Below are 17,414 nucleotides of genomic sequence, written 5' to 3'. Positions count from 1 at the left end.
TCTGAGACCAAAGCCTCAATTAGTTCAAGAGCTGCAGGGACGCGAGGCGCCCCCTGGCGGTTGGGGCAAAACTTTGTGCAAAGTAGACCTGGTTTATTTCTTCTGTCAATTGTGTGGGAAGGCGGTGCTACTGCAATGTTTTGGGGCTAAGATATTCCTTTTACTCCCTTAACCAAGGAGTGCGCAACCAGACGCGGGAACCCTACAAATGCTGGTGTCAGGGGCGAACAGTATTAGCCCAGCGCTGGATGCGTTTGTGGATGTGGGTCTTCAAACGCCGACTGGTGGGCAGAATTCAAGAGCGAAGAGCGAAGAGTTCAGGGAAAATTCATGTGCGTGGGGGCATAATGGAGGTAGCAGTGCCAGGGCAATTCACCCCCGTTTGTTCCCCCCTCCAAACACACTTTTTTTGCAGTTTGTGATGCTAATGCATCTTGGCGAGCTTGGCAGCACCAGTGGGCCCTGGATCTGTTCCTTGCTCCCGTCCCCGGTGCCGCCAGTGCCCAAGTCGGGGCCCCGCGTGTCGGTGCGGTGCCCGCGCCCGCGCCGTGCCTGCCGCCGCCGCCGCTGCCGCGGTCCGGGTTTTGCGGGCGGCCGGAGCTGTATTTCCAGCGCTGTCCATCGCTCGGTGCTGTTGGCCCTCTCTCCGTCTGATCCGAGCCGGAGCAGTGCGGGGCGCCCCACGGGATCAGAGCGCTCCCCCGCCGGGACTCCGCTCCTCACATCCTCCTGCTGGGACCCGGCTACATTTCCAGCCAAGCCTGGCTTTATTATGTGTCTCTGCAGTGCAGCCCCAGCAGCCGGATCGGGAGGAGGAGAGCCAGCGACCACAAAGAAGACAGGAGCGCAAGGGAGGCTGGCGGGCGGGCCGGCGCCGGCTGGAGCGCGGAGGAGCCGGAGCGCAGCCGCCGCCGCCACCGCTGCCCGGGAGGACGGGAACCCGGCAGCCGCCTGCTCATCCTCCTCCACCACCGCGGCCGCCACCCCCCCCCTCTTCGAACCCCTGGCCCATGGAGGCAGCTAGCGGGGCCGGCGACTTGGCACCGGCCTGGGGAACGGCTGCGCGCCGCGCGCTGAGCACCGCAGCCCGAGGGCAGGCAGCGGCGGCCCGGCGCACGGGCTGAGCAATGCCCCGGGTACCAGCGTGCCTGCCCGCCGCCGCCTGAGCGCCCCCCGCGCGCCCCTTCCTCCTCCGGGGGCCCAGCGCCGGACCAAGCCGAGAGCCAGAGAAGGGGGCGTGAGCCAGGGGCCCCGAGCTGCGGCTTCCGAGCCACTGCGGCCGTTTCGAGCCCCCCAAGTAGGCTGAGTTGAGGGTCACCCCTCCCCATCCATCATAATCTCCAAACCAGGCGTTTGGGTATTTTTTTAGCCATTAATATTTATTATTTTTTGGTGCGGCGGGGGATATTTGAAGGCTTTTTTTTTTCCGGGGGGCACTGAGCTTCCACGCTCACGACCGCCTCCCGGTCTCCTCCCCCACTGAGACCCCTTCTATTACAGCCCCGACCCCCCTCCTCATATGGGTTCATTGTGAGCTCCGCACCGGGCTGCGTGGCCGGACGCCTGCAAACTTTGCACAAAAATCCGGCAAGGGGCGGAGGAGGAGAAGGAGGAGGAGGGTGAGGGTGGCGGTGGGAGGGAGGGGGCCGCAGGGGCCGGGGGCCGGCGGGGGGTGGGGAGGAGGAGGGGGGCGGCTTTTTTTTTTTTTTTTTTTTTTGCATAACTCGGCTCGGCCGAGTGGCCTCCGGACTCCCCGCGCCGCTGGGACCGCCACTGGGACCGAGAGCCCCCAACTGCCGCATTGCAACAGGCAGGGCCCCGGCGCGCCCCCCGGGCCTCCCCCCGCCCCCGAGTGTCCTCGGCCAGCCTGGGCCGATTCCCCCTGGGAGGTCGCCCCGGACCTGCGATCCGCTCCCCACGGCCGCCGACCCGGCTGCAAAAAAAAAAGTTTCCGAGAGGCAGGCGGAGGAGAAGGGGGAAAAGGGCAGCCCGGAGCGGCGGGGGGCGGCGGGGGAAGCCGGCCGCGGAGGGCGACGGAGCGCCGGGAGCCCCGGACATGTCCAGGCGGAAGCAGGCGAAGCCGCGCTCGGTGAAAGGTGAGCGAGCGAGGCCCGGCGGAGTCGCGAGCCAGCTAAGCGCGCGGGGAGGGAGGGAGCGAGGGAGGAGGGACCGGCGAGCGGGCGGGCGGCCGGGGACCCGCGCGAGCGAGCCGAGAGGAGGAGGAGGCGGAGGCGGAGGCGGAGGCGGAGGGAGAGGGGGAGGAGGAGGCCCGGAGCAGGAGGCGGAGGCGGTGGAGGGGGCACGCCGCGGACACCCTGCCCGCCCGCACCCTCTCCGGGCCCGGCGCCGCCGCCCGCGGGGGACCCGGGCCTGGGGGCGCAGCTGAGGGGCCCTCGCTGCTGTCTCCGTGCGGGCCCCGGGCCCGCGTGGCCAATCAAGGGGTGCGGGCCCGACTTGGCGGGGATTGCGAATCTCGGCGGCGGGCGGCGGGAGGCAGGAAGAGGCAGCGAGAACCGGCGCCCGGGAGGCCGGCAGCTCCGAGGCCGCTCTCTCTGGGTGCCGGGCCTTGCCGCCTTTTCTCGGCCCCCGCCTAGTAGCCCCGGGACGCCGAGAGCGGCGGGCGTCGCTGGGGCGCGCTCCGGCCCCCGGCACCCCTCCCCGCCCCCTGCCTGGGCCCCGCTCCCGGCCCGGGCCCCCGCACTTCCTGCCTCCTCCACCGAGGCCAACCGGGCCGGGAGCCTCCGCCAGGAGTTCATTGTCTGCGCAGCGCCGGCAGGACGCGGGTCCCCAGGGGAGCGCAGCGGCTGCTGCGCGTGCCCCTCCACGGAGGGTGCCCAAGACCCGAACCTGGGCACGCACATCCTCTACACCCAGACCGGCTTCCTGTATCGAGGCCCTGGAGTGCACACGGTTGTGAGGGAACACACGCACGCACACACACCACTTGTTTTTTCGTCTTCTTGCTTTGCTTTCTATTTCCACCGGAGGCCCCTGGCTCGAGTGGGCCCCTGGAGAGCAGAGGCCTCCGGGAAAGTCAGCTTGCGGGCGACTGAACCCCTCCCCTGCCCTTCCCTCTCCATTGGCTGGCCTCTGCAGGCCTTGCCTGCTGCTTTGTCCCGATTCCAACCCCTCGGGTGGGTGCCCAGCCGCCCAACCGCGTTGGGAGATGATGGAGGAGGGACAGGATGAGAGCTGCTACAGCTTTGGAGCCTGAAGTCCCGAGGCCCCTGTCCTCTCCCAACTCCCCTGATGACCTCTGGCCTGAGCCCAGTTCTGCTCTGAAAAGTTCATTTCCTGGAGGCCTGCGCGGGAAGGCGCTGGGGCCCCTCTCCCTTCCTGCCAGCCTAGCTCCTGACTGAAATGGCTGGGACCAAATCTGGCAAGGAGCGTCCTGAGACACCCGCCATTGCTTTCCTTCTGAAGTCTCAGGAGATTGCCAGGCACCCTGCTCAGCAGGCGCCCCTGTCATCTTACAAGCTGACCAATTCAGTCTAAACTCTCAGCAACCCCGCTGCTCCCTTTCCTCTTTTTCCTTGAGAGAAGTTGGTCTTGTCCCCCTCAAACTGGCAGGCATCCCAATCCAGGATAGCCTGGCCTCCTCCACAAAAATAGGGGGCCAGGGGTTGTTCTGATTGAGGGACAAGGAAACCAGAAGAGAGACCCCAACCAAGAAGGGGACAGGCAAACAGTAGATGCTTGTCTTTTTGCTGAACAGAAGGGCTGTGGGACTTGACATAATATTTGATTTCTTTTCTCTTTTCCTGGCTCACTGCTCACTTCTTCAAGAGCCACTTAAGGTGGCCCAGAAGAAAATGTAGAATTGGAATCTCTGGTTGGAAAGGCAGTTTTGTTTAACTCGGGCAGTTGATTTTTTTTTTTTTTTACATGGTGAACAAATTCTTACATAGTGAATAAGTTCTTACATGGTGAACAGTACAAGGGCAGTCATCACAGAAACTTTCGGTTTTGATCACGCATTATGAACTATAAACAATCAGATCAAATAGGAATATTCGTTTGATTTTTATACTTGATTTATATGTGGATCCTACATTTCTCTCTTTATTATTATTATTATTATTTTTAATAAAATGCTGAAGTGGTAGGTAGATGCAAGATAAAGGTAGAAAACATAGTTTAGTGTTGTAAGAGAGCAAATGTAGATGATCAGGTGTGTGCCTGTAGACTATGTGTTAATCCAAGCTAGACAAGGGCAATAAAACATCCACGGATGCAGATTTCTCTCAAAACAGGGAGCAGTGAGGTTCTAAGCCTCACCTCTGTTGATCCCCAATTTCTCACCTGATGGCCCCCCTGCGACTGTGCCTGTCTTAGGTTGTACCTCCCTTGAGGAATCTTACCCGTCTCTGGCTAACCAGTCATCTTCCGGGGCCATTCAGAGAAGGGCAATTGATTTTGAGCAAATTCTACATATAGGAGCAGATATTTTTGGTAAAGGAAGATGCAAAGTGTACCTAGCTCTAACCTCAGTTCGTGCCTACAAATCTCCTTATTTTAGAAGGCGAGAGACAAAGCAAAGGTGGACCAATTTGTAGTGAGCAGATGTGTGGGTGTTTCAGAGTTGCTTGAACCTAATTCTAAAACACTCTGTAACTGAGAAAGACTCAAGAACTGGTCTTCAGCCTTTCACGCAATGAGCCTTGACATGATTTTTAATGAATCTCTCTAAAAGTACATGTGTGTATTTATAGCAGACAATTCAAGCTAATTGATGGAGGAAAGAGAGCAAAGTGGGAATAAGACAAGTGTAGGCATTTTGAAAAGTGTTGTAAATACCAACCACATGTGCCTTTCTGCCCTTGGAGTCCAAGATCCCGTTGTTCATGTTCTTCGCATTTTCCAAAAGCAACTAAACACTTGTCTCTCACCATTCTGCCTTTTATTCAATTTACAGGGGTGAATAGTGTGGAGATGTGGCCACTTATTGAGGGAAGAATTAAGAGAGAAGATAATTTGAATAGATAAGAGTTACAGCAGGTGATGGATTTATTGCTTTTCAAGAACTGCCTCCCCCAACCCCCTTTCTCAAGCAATATTCAAAAGTGTATGCTTGAGTGTGGACAGATCCACATCAAGCTCTTAAAACAAAAAGGTTTTCCCCTTTAAAGATGCTTGAAGGTGGTGCTTCTTAAGGAACAGTGGTGCCTTTTAAATTTTATTTTATTTTGCTTCCACTGCTGTGTGTCAGGGCTAACAGAGAGGCATTGTGGACTTCCCAGCCCTCACAAGCTGCTGTGAAAGTCGCTTGACTGTAATTCGTAATTGATCTCGGAAATGTGAAAGCCAGTAGCAGGAAGGAAAGACAGAAATATGACAATTTCTAATGGATGCTCAGAAAGTGTGATTTGAAATCACAGGCATTGCTGCTTTGAAAAATCAAACCAGCCTGGGCGGGGGTCTCACTTCTCACTCACCTACACAGCCTCCCTTCTGGAGTGGGGGTCACTTGTCCCTTTGGAATGTTTGTCCTTCTTTGGAAAACCCCTTTTCTAGGGAGGACACCCAGCAAATAGTGAAGCGGGTCGGGGCAGTATGGCAGGCTTCATTAGTTTCCAGAAGACTTGTTATTAAAAAAAAACAACACACCAAAAAAACATGCATGTTATAAAAGTCATATTTTCTCACCGATTTTCCCTCCCTACACCATTCTCCCTCTCTGTTGCCTGGTGCTGTGGTATGGCAGTTGTGAGATGATTTGTTCCCTTTGATAATTTTGGCCTCGTTCTCCAGGGCTGTTCTCATCATATCTCACTGATGTTATTTTGGCTGATGATATCAGGTGGTTTGCTAATCTGTTTCTCTTCACCCACACTGCTTCCTAAGGTCCACGAAACAGCCTACTCATTTATATGGATTATTAATAACATCTTTTTTCCAGCCTCAGTTTAAAACTTTTAAATAATTTCTAACACTTGATTTTCTCCATCTAACAACTGCCTGTTAATTACAGTTCTTAATATTAATTAGCACACAGGCTGTATCCATGCACATCCCCCCAACCCCAACATCCAGAACTACCCCTAATGACTTCCCTACCTTTCCTGCCATTCCATAGCTCCTCCAAAGTTCGTCTTCTAAATTTGGTGGTTTAGGGACTTGGGAACAGTGTAGTTTGCCACTGCTCATGTTTCCATGGAAATAATTGAGATGTAATAAATATAGGCGTTCTGAGGTTAGGTTTTTTGATTCAGCTGAGACCACATACAAGTGTAAATTGTCGAGATTTGTTTGGCTAAATGTACATGATCTTGTAGGAAGGGCAAAACAAATCTAAATGGGTTCTTTTGCTTTCTGGGTGGACTGGGGTAGCTGACATTTAATCCTCATATTTAATCCCTTTTCTGCTCAATAAGGCACTGATTTCCAGTTTTGGGAAGGGCTTGTCACACTCTAGAAAACATCCTTTGTGTCTAGTAATTGCTGTTTAGATTCTTACACCTGTTTCTTTGCAAAAACTTAATAAGCAATAAGATAACTATATGCTTTTGGCAGGAGGACCTTGCTAAATGTTAAACCATAAGGTACCTAGTGTGCATCAATAATGAAAGGTGCAAAATGCCAGTGACTTTACAGTCATAAGGTCATTCAGCAGAGCCAGCCTGCCCTGGCACTGCTATGGCATGCTACCTCGACTTAACAGGAGGAACAGGGAGAAGCGGGAGAGGAAACAGGAGTGCAGCATCTTTGAGTGCATCGTTCCTAGCTGGAGACCAAAGGCTGGGGATCTGGTTCAGTTTAATAGAAAGTTGCAGTAATTGCTGTATCAGTAGCCAACTCTTAAGCTGGTGGCTGTGGAATTCTTCCCCTGATGTAGGATTTAATAGTCTAGCAATTAGATGCATTGATTTCTCTTAACTGTTCATTTGGATGTGTAAACGAAGGGAACCTGCCGCTGGAGTTGGTGCAGATGCACTGCCTGGCTCTTGGAAAAAGGCTGATTTAGGTGGTGCTAGTTGGACACAGTGATTCTTCATGGCAGATTTGGGGCCAATTCCCTCTTTTAAAACTTCTGCCCATTTTGCAGTGAAATGAACAGCACCTGTTCAAATACTGTTTAAAAGTAAACAATGCTGTCCAGTTATGTCTGAAAAGTAAGAACATCCTTTTCTGTTCCAGATGCTTATTGAGTAACATCTCTGCCTTTGAGTGACTGGACTCACTTGCATATTTTTGGCAGATGGTCTGTTGGGTACCAGAGGGAAAAATCACAAGACACCTTGACTCTGAGTTCCAAAGGGACCCCCTGCTGGAAATCAAGTGAATTCTCTCACTCCCTCCTCCTCAGCAGTCTGGGGCCTTGGGTCACCTAGACCAGCAGCTCTGTCAAGCTCTGAAGAGGTGTGGGGACATGGCATCTTGGACCGTTTCATCGTCTGGTGGGCTGGGCAGCTTCGGTGGCTTGGAAAGTGTGTAGATAATGAACTCTTACAAACATCAAATCCCTTAACTCCCTGCTCGTGGACCTGTAGGTTTCTGTAAGTGTCACTAACTTCTGGCATGCAGGCATCTAAAACTGCCTTGATGGTAGTAAGCAAGCAGAGAATGGTTAGCTTTCCTGATGGCTCTTTTTTAAAAATTTTATTTTTAACTAAGGTGGATGGGTGGGTTTAGTTAACTCTTTGTTTGGCTGAAGTTAAGATGAATTTACCTTTCCGGGACCTTGTCCATGGTACTCGGGTGTTTGCAGAGAATGTTATTTTCCTGTCTCACAAACGTTTGCAATAAATATCAGGGCTCCTTTATTTTCTGTGGGTCTAGGGTAATTACAACAGAGAAAGACTCTTAGCAGCTCCCCATTGCTGCGGGTAGCTGGGGAAAACCTTTATACATCTTGGTTGGTGAATCTGACAATTTCTGCAAAGTCCTGTCACATTGCAAGGGCACTTTGTATATAAACGTGTTAGTTGGTAATCAGAGTAGTTTTGCACCCAAAATGGACCAATTCCGCCTGGATTGGTTACATCCCGAGTGAAGTTTGGGTGCTGTGTTGCCTCCGCCCACTGTGGGAGACGTAGGGGAAATGGGGTGGGGAAATGTGGATGGAAAGTTTTGATCCATAGCTTACCTTCCAGGATCTGCAGCAGTCAAAGGCTGGGGTTGTACACTCAGTAAATAAAAATACCTCTTTCAAGGAGCGCCAATTAGCTGATTGCTCTGTGTGACTGGCTTTAAGGAGAATGCTGTTTTACCTATCTTTTTGTACAAAGGTTTGATTTTTAATGTCTTGTGAAAAGGATTCTCTTTGTCTTGATTGATGTCAGGAATAAAAGCATGATGGTAATATCCCTTTGAAAGCTATTGTATTGTCAGCCTTGGCTGACAGCGGGAGGGCCTCCCAGCGTTATAGATTAGTGCTGTGAAAACACTGACATTTTCTTTGTTACGATGCTGTTGTTCTACTTGCAAAGTCAATTACACAATGTTGGAGCTCAGTTACTGAGTTGACTTTGGAAGAGCAATGTCTTTCATTCTCTTCTTGAAGATATAATTTTCCTTGATTGTTTCGTTGTTTTGTTTTCTTTTTGTTTTTTTTTTTTGGACCTACCTCCCTCTGGTTACTAGCCTCCCCGCCAAAGTCTGAACGTGTTACCTAGGCAAACTCACTCTGGTTTCAATTGTGATAAGTCAAATTCAAAGATTGCTACATCATTATCTCTGAATTCTTCTGCTCATTCACATTTCAGTGGCTTCTTAGTGATATAGTGACTACAGCAGCCAAGATCTGTAAAAAAAAAACATCAAATGAGATTATGGTGTTGATAGTCTCTTATTAAGTGCTTGTTCTCTGGATTTGGGGTCCTTGAAGTTGGCAAATTCAGGGTTTTCTTTCTTTTTTTTTCTGTAGACCCTGACTTGGGCTGAACCAGATTCCTGGGATGATGGACCCCAGCAAGCAATTTTTTGTTGTAGAAGATTTTTAAGCATCCCAATCTCAGAAGCTGGAGCTGTTGAGTTTTGGACTTAGAATCATGGATGACATTATGGCAGGGGTAGAAGGGGTCTCGTCCTATAAGAGAATCGCATCATCCACCCTTCTCCCTTTGCAGATAGTAAATGCAAATTATAAGGCTTTCCAGATATACCTTTGCTGGGCACCCTTGGACTTAGGAGTGATTTGCATTTCCATCTAAGGGTATGAAATCCTGCTCCTCAAAGGGAGGCAAGCCTCGAAATGTCCAACGCTGACAATGGTCAGCGTGAATGATTTTTTAAATCTTTTCCCCTCTCCTTTCCATGCCTTCTCGAGAAAGAGAAAAACCTAACTTCCTTAGTTCTCTGAACTTGGCCCTTAAGAGGCAGTTACCTGAGAGTGGCTGCTTGTTTGGCTGGACTCCAAATGACAGGAACCCATCAGGAAACTCCGTCCGAGGGCACTAACTGTGGGGCCCGAAGTTACTGTGAACCACCAGACAAGAGCCTGGGTTCGCCAGCAATTTGTCAGGACTAATTTTGTTTTTCTCCAATAATTGAAAATTAATGTCTTGAAGTGAAAGCAGATGTTCATGTCATCTTCTGAATTGGGATATAAAATGGGGCTCTTTAGATAGGCTCACTAATTTTACAGCAATCTCTCACAGTTGGTGGGGGTGTCGGGGCTGATGTCACCTAAGGACCAGGGTTGGAGGATGAGAGAGCCCAGCCTGGCTGCACGATCGATCGATGGACGCGGCAAAGCCTCGGGAATGTAGGCATGGTGGGAGCATCCGTTTGGAGGGAGAAAATGTAAATAAAAATAGTTCTTTGGGCTCTGAAACTTGGAGAATTCATTGTTTTGAATACTCTTTTGCACAAGAACTATTTACTGGATAATTAAAAGCATTAGGCTGGGCAAGGTATGGGGAGCCTTCATTTGGTGAGGGTGGATTCATACAGATTAGAGTGGATCAGCTAGAGTAAGGCTGGTTAATAGCGGATTCCTAGGCCAGATCTACAGATGCTTACCCTGGTGAGCTGGTCTGGGGAGGGGCTCAGAGCTCTTTTTTTTTTTCTTTTTTAAAGTTGAGGTAAGATGTACATAACATAAAATGTACCATCATAGCCATTTCTTAAGTGTGTGGTTCAGCGTCATTAAGTACATTCGCATCACCATGCAGCCATCACTACCATGAACTTTTCATTTTTAGTCAGCACCCAGGTGGTGGGTGGGCTGGGTTCCCAGCTGACCACCGTCTGAGGAGGTCATCCAGTTCAAGGCCTTCAATTTCCAGGGAAAGCACGGGACAGTGATCCAGGCAGTGAAGTGACTCTAGGGAGCTGGTGGTACTCCCTTTCTGTAGTATGAGAAGTGAGACTGGTGGCCCCATGCTAGGGCAGAGCCTGAGATTGGACCTCATCAGAGTTGGGGGGCTGGGGACAGGACAGGAGGGGTTCTCAGGAGTTGAGTGATCTGGTGACCATTCTTAGGATAAGAATGTTCTTTCTCCGTGGGGACATCCTTCCTTTGGAGATGGGGTTTGGCTGGGTGTGAGTTTATTTAGTGACCCCCCGGCAGGGCAGATGCCCTGGGGCTCTCACATCTGCCTGTTAGGACCCAGGCAGCTCTCCCCCGACTCACCCAGCCCTGCCGACTCACCCAGCCCTGCGCACATAGTTTCAGTTTGTGCTGAGCAAAGGGGAGGAACAGCTCCTTTGGAGCAGCCACTTGGTTGTCTTGATTCTAGTCCTGGGCACCGCCCACCTCTGGTGCACAGGTCTGGGCACTGCAGGCACTGTTCTCTTCCTTGGAGGCGTCAGGCACCTTTTCTGCCCGGTTTTCTCTGTAATTGAAATTTGCCCTTTCGTTACCTGGGCATGAATTATTTTTTGCAACGTTGTCATTCCCTATCCTGCTGTGAGGTTTATCTCTTCTGTTGATCCTAATTAAATAAAACATACTGTTCACCTAACTCCTGTTGCACTGAATTTTACCTGCCTGAAGGCAGAGTGATGGCCAACTGGGCCTGGTTAGGGGGCAGGGCATGGCTGGGTAAGGGAGTGTAGTGGTAGTGGCTGCCACATCCAGGTGGGGTATACTCTCTTGGCCTGGAGCCACAGGGCCTTGTAGCCACCAGCAACATATAATGTATTTCTGGCTCCTGAACTAGAGATGTGGCTTTGTCCCTAGCCCCCTGGGGCTGCAGGTCTGAACTTGGGGAGAGAGACAATCACCAGTGCCAGAGAGTCCCCAGGGAAAGGGTGAGGTGAGGAGGAGAGCAGGCTCCCAGCGGGGTGTGGGGTGGGCGGAGATGGAAAGAGGGGACCGGCTCCTGTCACCTGGGGTGGAGGCTGCAGAGTACAAGCTTCTCAGGGGAGCAGTGAGCAGTGCACACATTCTAGTGCCCAGGACAGCTCTGCAGATGCCCTCTGCTCCTCAGGGAGAGAGCGGCCAGCCAGGGTCATGGCATACGTGTTGGGAAGATTCAGACCTTTACTATTTTTGCTTTTGAACTTTTTAGAATCCAGAAAATCCCAGGGTGAACAGGAGGCCACTTCATTCAGACTTTGGGTGTGTTTCTGGCATCCTCTGTTCCATCCAGCCTGGGCTCTCACACTTTCACTCATAGAGGGAGCCCACTACCTCCATGACACACCTGAGCATTTCTGGATTGAATCTCACATGTTTTTCTTCCCATTAAACAGCAGTTTGCCTGCTGTAATTTTGGGTGCACTGGTCCTGGTTCTATCTCCTGGAGGCCAGAGGGAGTAACTCAAATCCCCAGTTCCCCAGAGCAGCCCTGTTGAGAGCTGGCGGAGCTTGACTTGTTTTACTCACTGGGGAGAAGGATCTCCACGTAGATGTGGTTAGCCTGGTGGGTCTCCGGGACTCACACTTTTTCATGGGGTCTTCACATGGGCTTCTCCGTCCTTGGGTTTAAAAAGGACTTCTTATGTGAATGAGCAAATGTGTAAACTGTTGAGTGAATGCATGAATGGGTGGGCAAGTATGAGTGAGTAATGGCTGAGTAATGAGTAAATGAATTCCTGAGTGAATGAGTGGTGTGCTGATAGGGTGGCCGGGGCTTACTGCTGGCATCTTTGATGATCTCTCCTGCCCCACCACCCCTCTTCCCTGTCCCCATCCTTTACTCAAGTTCAGGAGGTGAGAGATGCCACACCCTGGAGGACTGGGAGCCCTCAGGCCCCTTGGGGTTGAGGATGGCTTGTGCCCATTTCCCCTCCACACCCCCATTCCTCCTTAGTCCAGACGTGGGGGTTGCTGTACTTTCTCCTGTGAGATTGTAGCCACCATCTACTGAAGGCTTGTGCCAAGCATTGTGCTAGATGTAAAACATTGTTTTTAAGTGATAAAAGCTACATGAGATGTTCATACTAGTTTGAAATAAAACAGAACTTGTAATTGAATAAATTTCCTATCCCATGCTTCCTCTGCCTTCTTGCTACATGGCCAAGGGAGCTTTGGACTGGATGGAGTTGACCTGGCTTGGTGCTGACCAGGGCTCTCCGGTCTCCACTCAGCAGCCTCCATCCTGCAGGGATGGCCTTTCCCGAATTACACTAGGAGTGGGGGATGGGGTCAGGAGAAGGATGCAGGCAGTAGAAAATGAGATGTGTGTGCAGGGCACCTGCTCTCAATTAAAACTCAGGAAAAAAAGGAAGCCCTCCTTCTCACTGATGGTCTAAGTCAAGACTGATTTATTTCTCTTTGGGAAAGGGTTGTGAGTTGGGGGAAACAGGCTGCGTGTTCTTGGGCAAGACAGCTTCCTCTGTGGGCCTCCGTTTCCCTGTTCATGAAATGGGATGGAACTCGTTGAATTAACTACTTGTCTTAGGTAGCTTAGGGTCTTAATTCCTGAAACATAAGAAGGAGAAAATAAAGAAGCTTTGTCTTTAAAATAATGCAGCATAGAAAGATATTATTAGGTCTTTTCAAGTTACTCTAAAGTGACCAGTCAGCAGAGTGAGAGGCTGCAGAGGTGGCTCTAGGGTGTCCTGCACCAGGGCAGCTGGGTCCTCCCTTGCTGCCCTGGCCCTTTGGGAGTTGAGGGGAGCATTGGGCAAGAGAAGTATCAAGGGCTTGATTGTGATGTTGGTACTTTTTCAGGTGTCTGAGAGTTCCACCTGTGGTACCCTGGCTCTTTTGGCTCCAGGGGCTTTGCCAAGGATTGTTGGAGCAAGTTCTCTGGTGTGTCTCTAATCAGGGACAAGGTGGGCAAAGAATGACCAGGTCCCATGTATACCTGTCCAGAGCTGCCAGCATGGCCAGCCCTGATCCCTGGGGAGGCCATGTGGAGGCACAGTGATGACCAAGTACTTAACCTGTGCCAGGCCCTGCCTTCAGCCCTTCCCAAATGTTCCCCAGTTCTCACAACTGCTCTCTGATTGCCCTCAGTGTTGGAGGCACAAACAGAGGCAACAGAAGTCCCTCCCTCAAAGTCACATGGCTGGAGGCAGCAGAGCTGGGACTAGCCCTGTCTTCCAGCTCCAGAGCCTGAGTCAGTAACCATTACCTTCCTTTATAACTGTCCAAGGGGCCAGAAAAGACATCAGAGAAACTCACCTTTCTCCAGGGGTGGGGGAAGTCCCTGAGCTCTGGGCTTGGGAAGAAGGCCCCGAGAAAAGGCACAGTTCTGTCCTGCTCCCCACCCATCTATGTAATCTGTCTTTTGGGCTGTTCATACTCACATCTTATTAAAAAAAGATTTACATATCTTAAAAAAATAATTTAATCCTCCCCTTCCCCAGAGATAAGCACGATTATCCATAGCTGTCTTTCTTTCAGACCTTTTCTGTGGTGCATTTACACACAAATATGTATATACACCCATACATTTTAAAAGTAGATAATATCATACACTCCTTGACTACACTTTCTGTTATTTGTTATTTTCAGGCAGCAGTGAGCTTCCAGTCTTAGTTGCACATTGGTACCATCTTAGGTAGTTAAAGAAATCACATCGCCTGGGCCTCACCACAGACCAAATAAGCCAGAGTATCTGAGGATGGGGAACCTAGGTCAGTTTATTTTTAAAGCTTCCCAGGTAATTTAAATGTGCAGCCAGGGTTAAGAGCCATTAGTCTAGGAGATACGGTCATGTCAGTGTTACAGACTTACTCCTTTTCAACAGCCATAGTTCTACAGAATGGATGTACCAGAATTTATTTACAGTACTCTATTGATGGTCTGTTAGTTGCTTCCAGTTTTTTGCTATTATAAACAAGGGTGCAGGGAGCATCCTCATTTATAAATCTTTGTGTTTCTTAGGCTAGATTACTTGGAATGGAATTGTTAGGACAAAGGGTAGTCACTTGCAATATTTGATAAGTATTTCCAAATTTCCTTCCGCAAAGGAATACCAATTTTTATTTATTTATTTATTTATTTATTTATTTATTTATTTTGGTATCATTAATCTACAATTACATGAAGAACATTATGTTTACTAGGCTCCCCCCTTCACCAAGTCCCCCTCCACAAACCCCATTACAGTCACTATCCATCAGCATAGTAAGATGCTGTAGAATCACTGCTTGTCTTCTGTGTTGCACATCCCTTCCTATGCCTCCCCCACATTATGCATGCTAATCGTAAGGCCCCCTTTCTTTTTCCCCGCCCTTATCCCTCCCTTCCCACCCATCCTCCCCAGTCCCTTTCCCTTTGGTAGCTGTTAGTCCATTCTTGGGTTCTGTGATTCTGCTGCTGTTTTGTTCCTTCAGTTTTTCTTTGTTCTTACACTCCACATATGAGTGAAATCATTTGGTACTTGTCTTTCTCCACCTGGCTTATTTCACTGAGCATAATACCCTCTAGCTCCATCCATGTTGTTGCAAATAGTAGGATTTGTTTTCTTCTTATGGCTGAATAATATTTCATTGTGTATATGTACCACATCTTTATCCATTCATCTACTGATGGACACTTAGGTTGCTTCCATTTATTGGCTGTTGTAAATAGTGCTGCGATGAACATAGGGGTGCATCTGCCTTTTTCAAATTGGGCTGCTGCATTCTTAGGGTAAATTCCTAGAAGTGGGATTCCCAGGTCAAATGGTATTTCTATTTTGAGCATTTTGAGGAACCTCCATACTGCTTTCCACAATGGTTGAACTAATTTACATTCCCACCAGCAGTGTAGGAGGGTTCCCCTTTCTCCACAACCTCGCCAACATATGTTGTTGTTTGTCTTTTGGATGGTGGCGATCCTTACTGGTGTGAGGTGATATCTCATTGTGGTTTTAATTTGCATTTCTCTGATGACAAGCAATGTGGAGCATCTTTTCATGTGTCTGTTGGCCATCTGAATTTCTTCTTTAGAGAACTGTCTATTCAGCTCCTCTGCCCATTTTTTAATTGGATTATTTGCTTTTTGTTTGTTGAGGTGTGTGAGCTCTTTATATATTTTGGATGTCAACCCTTTATCAGATCTGTCATTTATGAATATATTCTCCCATACTGTAGGATACCTTTTTGTTCTATTGATGGTGTCCTTTGCTGTACAGAAGCTTTTCAGCTTGATATAGTCCCACCCATTCATTTTTGCTTTTGTTTCCCTTGCCCGGGAAGATATGTTCATGAAGAAGGCACTCATGTTTATATCTAAGATTTTTGCCTATGTTTTTTTCTAAGAGTTTTATGGTTTCATGACTTACTTTCAGGTCTTTGATCCATTTCGAATTTACTTTTGTGTATGGGGTTAGACAGTGATCCAGTTTCATTCTCTTACATGTAGCTGTCCAGTTTTGCCAGCACCATCTGTTGAAGAGACTGTCATTTCCCCATTGTATGTCCATGGCTCCTTTATCATATATTAATTGACCATATATGTTTGGGTCAATGTTGGAGTCTCTATTCTGTTCCACTGGTCTGTGGCTCTGTTCTTGTGCCAGTACCAAATTGTCTTGATTATTGGGGCTTTGTAGTAGAGCTTGAAGTTGGGGAGCAAGATCCCCCCTACTTTATTCTTCCTTCTCAGGATTGCTTTGGCTATTTGGGGTCTTTTGTGGTTCCATATGAATTTTTGAACTATTTGTTCCAGGTCGTTGAAGAATGCTGTTGGTAATTTGATAGGGATTGCATCAAATCTGTATGTTGCTTTGGGCAGGATGGCCATTTTGACGATAATAATTTTTCCTAGACAGGAGCATGGGATGAGTTTCCATTTGTTAGTGTCCTCTTTAATTTCTCTTAAGAGTGTCTTATAGTTTTCAGGGTATAGGTCTTTCACTTCCTCGGTTAGGTTTATTCCTAGATATTTTATTCTTTTTGATGCTATTGTGAATGGAATTGTTTTCCTGATTTCTCTTTCTGTTAGTTCATTGTTAGTGTATAGGAAAGCCACAGATTTCTGTGTATTAATTTTGTATCCTGCAACATTGCTGAATTCCGGTATCAGTTCTAGTAGTTTTGGAGTGGAGTCTTTAGGGTTTTTTATGTACATTATCATGTCATCTGCAAATAGTGACAGTTTAACTTCTTCTTTACCAATCTGGATTCCTTGTATTTCTTTGTTTTGTCTAATTGCCATGACTAGGACCTCCAGTACTATGTTGAATAACAGTGGGGAGAGTGGGCATCCCTGTCTTGTTCCTGATCTCAGAGGAAAAGCTTTTAGCTTCTCACTGTTCAGTATGATGTTGGCTTTGGGGTTTATCATACATGGCCTTTATTATGTTGAGGTACTTGCCCTCTATACCCATTTTGTTGAGAGTTTTTATCATGAACGGATGCTGAATTTTGTTGAATGCTTTTTCAGTATCTATGGAGATGATCATGCGTTTTTTCTTTTTGTTTATGTGGTGGATGATGTTGATGGATTTTTTAATGTTGTACCATCCTTAAAGGCATACCAATTTTTACCTATCAATAATAATGTGTGATGCATATTTCTCCTAATACTTGCCCATATAGAATGTTTTTTTCTCCTTTTTCTTTCTCCTTCACCTTCCTTTTCTTTTTGCCAAACTGGCAAGCAAGAAATAGCTCATTGTTTTAATTTGTACTTCGTTGATTACTAGTGAAGTTGACTATTTTTCTTGTGTTTATAGACTGTTTTTATTTCTTGTGTAAGAGGCACTGCACTGAATGTGGAGCTTGGGGGTTTGGGCATTTCTTTCTCTCAGCTATTCTTTTATTCATATCTCTTCCTTCCATCCATCATTCATCCATCTATCATCCATCCATCATCATTCATCCAGTCGTCCATCCATCCATCCATTCATCCATCATTCAACTATCTATCATCCATGCATCATTCATCCATCCATCCATTCGTTTATCCATCATCCATCCATCTGTTATCCATTCATCATTCACCCATCCATCTGTCCATACATCCATTCTTTCATCATCCATCATTCATCCATCCATCATCATCTAAGAGCTATCCACCCATCACCCATCCATTCATCTATCATCCATCATCCATCATTCATCCAACCATCATCCATCCATTTTCC

The 17,414-nt window shown here is 48.5% G+C and overlaps 1 protein-coding gene across 3 annotated transcripts in view; it reads left to right on the top strand.

Annotated features, from left to right (window-relative positions):
• The first annotated feature begins 531 nt into the window (after positions 1-531).
• The window catches only part of ZNF423 (zinc finger protein 423), a 319,623-nt gene continuing 302,740 nt past the window's right edge, over positions 532-17,414 (top strand). For 2 of the 3 annotated variants that reach the window (XM_073225422.1, XM_073225420.1), the window contains exon 1: positions 532-2,096. Coding sequence is in view for 2 of the 3 variants with exons in the window: in XM_073225420.1 (XP_073081521.1) it covers positions 2,057-2,096 (40 nt within the window). In the remaining variant the exon portion in view is untranslated. The remainder of the gene's footprint in view (positions 2,097-17,414) is intronic. The other variant, XM_073225421.1, reaches the window with a different exon arrangement.

The sequence above is a fragment of the Manis javanica genome, chromosome 17 (assembly GCF_040802235.1).
Source record: "Manis javanica isolate MJ-LG chromosome 17, MJ_LKY, whole genome shotgun sequence".
Lineage (NCBI taxonomy): Eukaryota > Metazoa > Chordata > Mammalia > Pholidota > Manidae > Manis > Manis javanica.
This window is presented reverse-complemented; position numbering and strand designations above follow the sequence as displayed.